Source organism: Scardinius erythrophthalmus, assembly GCF_964197995.2.
Source record: "Scardinius erythrophthalmus genome assembly, chromosome: 10".
Taxonomy (NCBI): domain Eukaryota; kingdom Metazoa; phylum Chordata; class Actinopteri; order Cypriniformes; family Leuciscidae; genus Scardinius; species Scardinius erythrophthalmus.
Window position 1 is genome coordinate 332,501 of NC_138230.1, and position 10,000 is coordinate 342,500.

General features: G+C 47.4%; 1 protein-coding gene across 1 annotated transcript in view; it reads left to right on the forward strand.

Moving 5' to 3' along the window:
* Positions 1–10,000, forward strand: part of col14a1b (collagen, type XIV, alpha 1b) — a 77,960-nt gene that overhangs the window by 24,780 nt on the left and 43,180 nt on the right. Inside the window, exons 10-13 of the mRNA XM_088845597.1 lie at positions 2,903–3,063; positions 3,293–3,422; positions 4,500–4,645; positions 4,850–4,979. Coding sequence (XP_088701723.1) covers positions 2,903–3,063; positions 3,293–3,422; positions 4,500–4,645; positions 4,850–4,979 — 567 coding nt within the window. The remainder of the gene's footprint in view (positions 1–2,902; positions 3,064–3,292; positions 3,423–4,499; positions 4,646–4,849; positions 4,980–10,000) is intronic.

Consider the following 10,000-nt stretch of genomic DNA (forward strand, 5'->3'; position numbering starts at 1 on the left):
GCGGTGGGTTCTGGGATCAGCAGTGGATTCTGGGAGTTCTGGGATCAGCGGTGGGTTCTGGGATCATCGGTGGGTTCTGTATCAGCTGTGGGTTCTGGGATCTGTGGTCGGTTCTGGGAGTTCTGGGATCAGCGGTGGCTTCTGTATCAGCTGTGGGTTCTGGGATCTGCGGTGGGTTCTGGAAAAGCGGTGGGTTCTGGGGGATCTGGGATCAGCGGTGGGTTCTGTTGGTTCTGGGATCAGCAGCGGGTTCTGGATCAGCAGTGGGTTCTGGGATCAGCGGTGGGTTCTGGATCAGCGGTGGGTTCTGGATCAGTGGTGGGTTCTGGGGGTTCTGGGATCAGCGGTGCGTTCTTGATTAGCGGTGAGTTCTGGGATCAGCGGTGGGTTCTGGATCAGTGGTGGGTTCTTGGAGTTCTGTGATCAGGGGTGGGTTCTCGGATGAATCAGCGGTGGGTTCTGGATCAGTGGTGGGTTCTTGGAGTTCTGTGATCAGGGGTGGGTTCTCGGATGGGTTCTTGGAGTTCTGTGATCAGGGGTGGGTTCTCGGATGAATCAGCGGTGGGTTCTGGATCAGTGGTGGGTTCTTGGAGTTCTGTGATCAGGGGTGGGTTCTCGGATGAATCAGCGGTGGGTTCTGGATCAGCGGTGAGTTCTGGGATCAGTGGTGGGTTCTGGGATCAGCGGTGGGTTCTGGGATCAGCAGTGGATTCTGGGAGTTCTGGGATCAGCGGTGGGTTCTGTATCAGCTGTGGGTTCTGGGATCTGTGGTCGGTTCTGGGAGTTCTGGGATCAGCGGTTGCTTCTGTATCAGCTGTGGGTTCTGGGATCAGTGGTGAGTTCTGGGAGTTCTGGGATCAGCGGTGAGTTCTGGGATCAGCGGTGGGTTCTGGGATCAGCGGTGGGTTCTGGATCAGCGGTGGGTTCTGGATCAGAGATGGGTTCTGGGATCAGCGGTGGGTTCTGTATCAGCTGTGGGTTCTGGCATCAGCGGTGGGTTCTGGGAGTTCTGGGATCAGCGGTGGGTTCTGAGGGTTCTGGGATCAGCGGTGGGTTCTGAGGGTTCTGGGATCAGTGGTGGGTTCTGTATCAGCTGTGGCTTCTGGGATCAGTGGTGGGTTCTGGGGGTTCTGGGATCAGCGGTGGGTTCTGAGGGCTCTGGGATCAGCGGTGGGTTCTGGGAGTTCTGGGATCAGCGGTGGGTTCTGGGAGTTCTGGGATCAGCGGTGGGTTCTGGGATCAGCGGTGGGTTCTGTTATCAGCTGTGGGTTCTGGGATCAGTGGTGGGATCTGGGGGTTCTGGGATCAGTGGTGGGTTCTAGGATCAGTGGTGGGTTCTAGGAGTTCTGGGATCAGCGGTGGGTTCTGGGATCAGCGGTGGGTTCTGTATCAGCTGTGGGTTCTGGGATCAGCGTGGGTTCTGGGGGTTCTGGGATCAGCGGTGGGTTCTGTGGGTTCTGGATCAGCGATGGGTTCTGGGGGTTCTGGGATCAGCTGTGGGTTCTGGGATCAGCGGTGGGTTCTGGGGGTTCTGGGATCAGTGGTGGGTTCTGGGGGTTTGGGGATCACAGACACTAATAAAGTCATCATTTTTGTTTGACTGTGTTTGGTGGAGTCTTTGAGCTACTCGCTGTTAAAATGCACAATGAGAATCCTTTATCAGAGCTCAAACTGAACATTTACATATTTACAGTAAAAAAAGATATTGATTATTTTACTTAACAGAAATAAATTCAGAAACTTATGTCTAATTTTCACTTGTAAGCATTAAACCCTCAAGCTTTATTTGAGCAAAAAACTGCAGTGAGACTTTTAACATTTTGTGTTTAGTTGACAACCTTCAAGAAACATATTACAAAAATTTCTAAAACAGTAAAGTTTAATCTGGCTCATTTCAGATTTATAAGAAATCAAATGAGTACAGGTGCAGCAAAACTGTTCATGCATGCCATGATATTGTCACATTTTTCATATTGTAGCACAACCTGGTCTCAAACAAGTCTTACATTAATGCAACCACTTCAGAGTCTGTACAAACAAACATTGAAAGTCATGGATAAAAACCTAATTCACATCATTAATATAATATAGTTAAAAAGCATAAACTGTTGACTTTTGAAAACTTTCTGTTTATGTCAAATGTTGGTTTAGTATATAAGATCATTCATGACCACAATCTCTTAAACAGTTTGTAACAATAAACAGACCAGGCTCAAGGTTAACAAGAGCTTCCTCTAGAGGGGACTGCTGTGTTTCAGTTTTGGTCCACGACATTTGAACAAAACTGCTTTTCAGTGAAGGCAGCTGGGATGTGGAATTCCCTACCACTGAGTGTCAGCGAATGTAGTACATTCATACATTTTAAAGGTGGTGTAAAAATATGGTTGAAGGATAATCAGGTTTGTAATCACTGAGACACCGAATGTGGTCAGTATGTTTTTTATTGTGTATGGTAAAACTTTTGTAATGACAATTGTTTGTCTTTGGATTTGGATTATTGATGTTGTTTAATATGGCTTTGGGAGGTTTTGTATATTTTGTAATATTTTGCATGCTATTGGCACCTGCCCAGGGACTGCAGATGTGAATTAGCTTTTAGCTAAATCTGGTATAGTATATATATTGTGCATTGCCCCCGTTAAATAAATAAATAAACAGATTGTCAGTACAAATCTAGGTAAATGCTGTAAACTTCTGTCCACAAAAACACTTGTATGTGACTGAATTGAGCTGAATAATGACACTAGTGTCTTCTGTAGAGCTTCTTTACAGCTGGTACAGTTGGAGGGTCAAAGGTCACAGCCAGAGGTTTCACATAATTAAGAACAGGTTGCATTTAAGCGTTTATAATAACCTGCTTAGATGGTGTAAAGGTTGTGTTTGGCGTTTATGTGTGTTTCAGGTGAGACAGAGCCGCATTCAAGGTCACTTGACGCTCCCAGTGACCTTGTGACCTCTGAGGTCACGGCCAGGAGCTTCCGTGTGTCGTGGACTCACGCTGCCGGGCCGGTGGAGAAGTACAGAGTGGTGTATTATTCATCCAGTGGAGTCAGACCTGAGGAGGTGTGTGTGTGTGTGTGTGTGTGTGTGTGTGTGTGTGTGTGCAAGGTTGTTTATATTTATGAGGGCCACATCTTCAAAACATCTTCAGGAATGCAGTCAAACATGTCACTTCTGAGGAGGTTTTTGGCTGGCCTCAATAATGATGTATTGTTTTGAATATACATCTGCGAATGTAGATTTATCAGATATTCTGCCTAGTGAAACACTCATGTTCATCTGTGTGGTGCAGGTGGTGGTGAACGGGGACGAGAACTCTGTGGTGTTGAGGCATCTGAACTCTCTGACGGAGTATCAGATCACTGTGTTTGCCATTTACAGTAACGCAGCCAGTGAAGCTCTGAGAGGCATCGAGACCACCTGTGAGTGCAGCATCTATACGTCACATCTATACATCACATCACATCTATAGATCACATCTGATCTATACATCACATCTGATCAATATATGACATTGGATCTATGACATCTGATATATATATGACATCTGATCTACAGTACTATGCAAAAGTCTTAGGCATGTTAATACCCCCTCCCCCCCCAAAAAAAAATTGATATATTTTGCTGTAGTGTGTCAGTAGGAAATATCAGTTTACATTTCCAAACATTCTTTTTGCCATTAATTGTAATAATCCAGTGAGATTTGTGTCTGCACAAGGAGTCTGACAACAGCTGGTGTGATCTGACCTCACCATTATCGAGTCCGTCTGTGATTACATGAAGAAACAGAAGAAACTGAGACAGACTAAATCCAGAAGAACTGCGGGAGCGTCTCCGAGACGCTTGAAGAAACCTTAAATTATACGTTTATCTCTGTAAAGCTGCTTTGAAACAATCTACATTGTTAAAAGCGCTATATAAATGAAGATGACTTGACTTGACAAATCTCAACCCTAACCCTCTTTGGGGTGGGGGGGTATTAACATGCCTAAGACTTTTGCACAGTACTGTATATATGACATCTGATCTATGACATCTGATATATATATATGACATCTGATCTATGACATCTGATATATATATATGACATCTGATCTATGACATCTGATATATATATATGACATCTGATATATATATATGACATCTGATATATATATATGACATCTGATCTATATATATCATCTGATCTATACATCACATCTGATATATATATAACATCTGATATATATATGACATCTGATCTATACATCACATCTGATCTATTAATTACGTCTGTTTAAATGTTTGATCTGTGGATGCACAATCTGATGTTTTTTTCCTGATGTAATAATATACAATCTGATCCATTAATTCATATCAGATGATCCTCATCTGTTTTATATGTCTGATTTATTACACACATTTGCTATATTATTTTCGGCTGAACTGATCGGTTGTGTGTCTGGTCAGTTTTCTGCTTGTGCTTCAGTGATTGATTATTGATTGCTGTGTTTGGTCAGTGGCCCTGCCGACGGTCAGCACTCTGGAGCTGTATGACATCACTCACAGCACCATGCGTGTGCGCTGGCGAGAGGCAGAAGGGGCTTCTGGGTACATGATCCTGTACGCGCCTCTGACGGAGGGAGACCCCGCGGACGAGAAGGAGGTGGAATACACACACACACACACACACACACACACACACACACACACACACACACACACACACACAAACACACAAACATACTTTCACGTGTAAACATCTCGCTTCCCAGAGAATACATGAACCAATCGGAAGTAAACCTTCGATTCAGCAAAAGTGGCTTTGGATAAAAGCGTCATGAATGTAAATGTGTTTGTGTGTTCACAGGTTAAAGTGTCTGACTCTGTGACTCAGATTGAACTGGAAGGGTTAACTCCTGCTACCGAATACACAGTAACGGTTTACGCCATGTACGGCGAGGAGGCCAGCGACCCCATGACTGCGCAGGAGACCACGCGTGAGTACAGGCCCACACACACGCCAGAGCATCACACACACATCAGGTGTGCTGGCTAGAAGTGAACTGGGACTCAGAGACTATAACAGGGTTTCCGCGGAGCATTAAGAAGCATTAAAAAGCCTTAAATGGATTTTGCTTAGATAGTTTTAAAGAAATTTTTATATTATTAATTTAAAAAAAAAATTAATTTATATTTTTATTTGCTGTCGCAAAATATGTACGTTAGTGTGATAAACACGCGGAACCAGTTTGGTAATTGCTTCCGGCCGGAGCGGAATTGGCGTGACGGGGAGGTGATGCGGAGGTGATGCGGAGGTGATGCGGAGGTGATGGGGAGGGGATGGGGAGGTGATGCGGAGGTGACGGGGAGGTGACGGGGAGGTGATGCGGAGGTGATGCGGAGGTGATGCGGAGGTGATGGGGAGGGGATGGGGAGGTGATGCGGAGGTGATGCGGAGGTGATGCGGAGGTGATGGGGAGGGGATGGGGAGGTGATGCGGAGGTGATGCGGAGGTGATGGGGAGGTGATGCGGAGGTGATGCGGAGGTGATGCGGAGGTGATGGGGAGGGGATGGGGAGGTGATGCGGAGGTGATGCGGAGGTGACGGGGAGGTGATGCGGAGGTGATGGGGAGGTGATGGGGAGGTGATGCGGAGGTGATGCGGAGGTGATGCGGAGGTGACGGGGAGGTGATGCGGAGGTGATGCGGAGGTAATGCGGAGGTGATGGGGAGGGGATGGGGAGGTGATGCGGAGGTGATGCGGAGGTGATGGGGAGGTGATGCGGAGGTGATGCGGAGGTGACGTGGAGGTGACGCGGAGGTGATGCGGAGGTGATGCGGAGGTGATGCGGAGGTGATGGGGAGGGGATGTGGAGGTGATGCGGAGGTGATGCGGAGGTGACGGGGAGGTGACGGGGAGGTGACGTGGAGGTGACGCGGAGGTGATGCGGAGGTGATGCGGAGGTGACGGGGAGGTGACGTGGAGGTGACGCGGAGGTGATGCGGAGGTGATGCGGAGGTGACGGGGAGGTGACGGGAGGTGATGCGGAGGTGATGCGGAGGTGACGGGGAGGTGACGGGGAGGTGACGTGGAGGTGACGCGGAGGTGACGCGGAGGTGATGCGGAGGTGATGCGGAGGTGACGGGGAGGTGACGGGGAGGTGACGGGGAGGTGACGGGGAGGTGATGCGGAGGTGATGCGGAGGTGATGCGGAGGGGATGGGGAGGGGATGGGGAGGTGATGCGGAGGTGATGCGGAGGTGATGCGGAGGTGATGCGGAGGTGATGGGGAGGTGATGCGGAGGTGATGCGGAGGTGACGGGGAGGTGACGGGGAGGTGACGTGGAGGTGACGCGGAGGTGACGCGGAGGTGACGGGGAGGTGATGCGGAGGTGATGCGGAGGTGATGCGGAGGTGATGGGGAGGGGATGTGGAGGTGATGCGGAGGTGATGCGGAGGTGACGGGGAGGTGACGGGGAGGTGACGGGAGGTGATGCGGAGGTGATGCGGAGGTGACGGGGAGGTGACGGGGAGGTGACGTGGAGGTGACGCGGAGGTGACGCGGAGGTGACGCGGAGGTGACGCGGAGGTGACGGGGAGGTGACGGGAGGTGATGCGGAGGTGATGCGGAGGTGACGGGGAGGTGACGGGGAGGTGACGGGGAGGTGACGTGGAGGTGACGCGGAGGTGACGCGGAGGTGACGCGGAGGTGACGCGGAGGTGATGGGGAGGTGATGCGGAGGTGATGCGGAGGTGATGGGGAGGGGATGTGGAGGTGATGTGGAGGTGATGCGGAGGTGACTCGGGTCATTTTGAACAGCAGGAACAACAGGAATAGAACCAGACCAGAAAAATGAAGAGAAGAAGAGGCTGGAAGACAAACAGTTCAGGACAGGGTTGCAGCCGTTAGTGGTCAAAATAAAGAAGGATATTGCAGCGTTTGTAGAAAGGTATGTAAGTTGGGAATCAACGCCGTAAATCTCATATGCAGTCTGACCGCCACACATCGACTGTATAAGACAGACAGCAATAAACTGTGTGGTAACTTTCCCTCATCATCCTAACCCTAACCTCATCATCTCGACATCCGCTGTTGAAGCTCACTCTGCGTTTTTGTGCAGATTTGTTGACATGCAATGTCTTGTCACGGCACTGTCTCTTTTGACTGACTTGAGTGGTATAATTGTTGATTGTCTGTGTACGTGGCTTAAAAAACAATATATATATATATATATATATATATATATATATATATATATATATGTATTAGGGCTGTCAACATCATGCAATTAATTTTTGTTCAGTTTAACACGTTAAAATATCTAACGCAAACCGCTGCATCTGTTAATTTTTGTCGTCCTTTGTGTAGCGTTACATTATATGATCCCGCTCTTATTCATGCAAATGCTTTTAAACGCGCTGCCTGTGAGGCCATCCTTAAAAATATTTTGGTTTGCAGTAACAGCAAAGAAAAAAGGGTCGGTAGGTCGGTCTATATTTTTTTATATATAAAAAAAATAATATAAAAAAGTATATATTTTTTCATTAAAAAAAAAAAAATCTGGGTCGGTGGGGGGGGGGGATGACATTTTTCACCTATGTCTAAGGGCTGTTTACACCTATTTTTTACAGTCTATGGTTTACACCAGGCCACTTCATGCGTTTTCTCGGTTTTCTCAGATCGGATTGCAATCTGATTTATCAAAACAATTCCATTTACACCTGGTTACATAGGCTAAATGTGTGTTGTTTTTTTGCGGATATAAATCCGATCTTCAATTACTGCTACAGTATATGTAGATTTAATGGAGTGCACGTCACCGAAAGCAACAGTTATGACTACATTATTTTATTGATCAGCTAAAATTTCTGAATCAAAGCCCGCAATAAGAGAAAGCGGAAACAGCCCTGGTAAGATCATTTCGTTTCTTTACATTTAATGATGATGATTGTGTGTTAAGCGTCAGCGACTTACTTTCACTTTGATTTGCGATAGTTTGCACGTTGATGCTCAGCTTCTCATCTGCGGCAATGCGTGTTGCAGTAGCGTCGTCATATCTGACTAAAACATGACATATAGCCTATAACACGCTCTCGCATGTTTATTTTTTAATAAACCATATTCAACAACATATAAAAATGAAATAATCTTTAGAGTAAAGCCGCAGCCATCATTACCAAGCGCGAACCATTGACAGTGAATGAAACGAAGCAAACTTAGCTTGCAGGCAGTAGTGTGACATGCGTTAACGGTTAACCAATGGTGTAAACATAATCATCGATGACGCGCCACGGGTTTTTATTTAAAAGAAAGAACGTAGCTTATGTTTGTATGTAGGTCTAGGCAATTTATATTCACAATACTTAATAACTAATATTATTTTATTGCATTTGTATTAGTTGTTTGAAGAGTTAAAAAAAATCGGTCGGTCTTAACGCAAGTTTACAACCGGCAAGTCGGTCGGACTGAAAGGGAAAATAAATAAATAATTGGGTCGGTACTAAATTGACAGGGTCGGTCGGGTTACGGCAAACAAGAATATTTTTAAGGATGGCCTGAATGTCCTGTCTATGTGACACACACACACAGTGCACCAGAAAACGGTTCTCTTTTGCGCTTGTCGAACAATAACACACAAAATGCCAAAATGTCTGTTTTGTCGAGTATCCTCATAACATAAGATCAGTCTTAAATTAGTGAAATAAAGTCTTACATTTATTATAGGTTTAACTTTAAGTTATAAAACAGTCGTCATGAAGGGCAAAATTAGCTTTATAGACCAAACCACTTTTTGCACCAGACTGTGAACATGTTTTCTCTGCTGTAAAGTTGGGTTAGTGGCCAGTGGATGAACTGCAGTTTAACATGCGGGTCTATGGGATTGAGTCTCTTCTGCAGCCGGCCTCTAGTGGCCAGTGGATGAACTGCAGTTTAACATGCGGGTCTATGGGATTGAGTCTCTTTTGCAGCCGGCCTCTAGTGGCCAGTGGATGAACTGCAGTCTAACATGCGGGTCTATGGGATTGAGTCTCTTCTGCAGCCGGCCTCTAGTGGCCAGTGGATGAACTGCAGTCTAACATGCGGGTCTATTTTGATTGAGTCTCTTCTGCAGCCGGCCTCTAGTGGCCAGTGGATGAACTGCAGTTTAACATGCGGGTCTATGGGATTGAGTCTCTTCTGCAGCCGGCCTCTAGTGGCCAGTGGATGAACTGCAGTCTAACATGCGGGTCTATGGGATTGAGTCTCTTCTGCAGCCGGCCTCTAGTGGCCAGTGGATGAACTGCAGTCTAACATGCGGGTCTATGGGATTGAGTCTCTTCTGCAGCCGGCCTCTAGTGGCCAGTGGATGAACTGCAGTCTAACATGCGGGTCTATGGGATTGAGTCTCTTCTGCAGCCGGCCTCTAGTGGCCAGTGGATGAACTGCAGTTTAACATGCGGGTCTATGGGATTGAGTCTCTTCTGCAGCCGGCCTCTAGTGGCCATTGGATGAACTGCAGTCTAACATGCGGGTCTATGGGATTGAGTCTCTTCTGCAGCCGGCCTCTAGTGGCCAGTGGATGAACTGCAGTCTAACATGCGGGTCTATGGGATTGAGTCTCTTCTGCAGCCGGTCTCTAGTGGCCAGTGGATGAACTGCAGTCTAACATGCGGGTCTATGGGATTGAGTCTCTTCTGCAGCCGGCCTCTAGTGGCCAGTGGATGAACTGCAGTTTAACATGCGGGTCTATGGGATTGAGTCTCTTCTGCAGCCGGTCTCTAGTGGCCAGTGGATGAACTGCAGTCTAACATGCGGGTCTATTTTGATTGAGTCTCTTCTGCAGCCGGCCTCTAGTGGCCAGTGGATGAACTGCAGTCTAACATGCGGGTCTATGGGATTGAGTCTCTTCTGCAGCCGGCCTCTAGTGGCCAGTGGATGAACTGCAGTCTAACATGCGGGTCTATGGGATTGAGTCTCTTCTGCAGCCGGCCTCTAGTGGCCAGTGGATGAACTGCAGTTTAACATGCGGGTCTATGG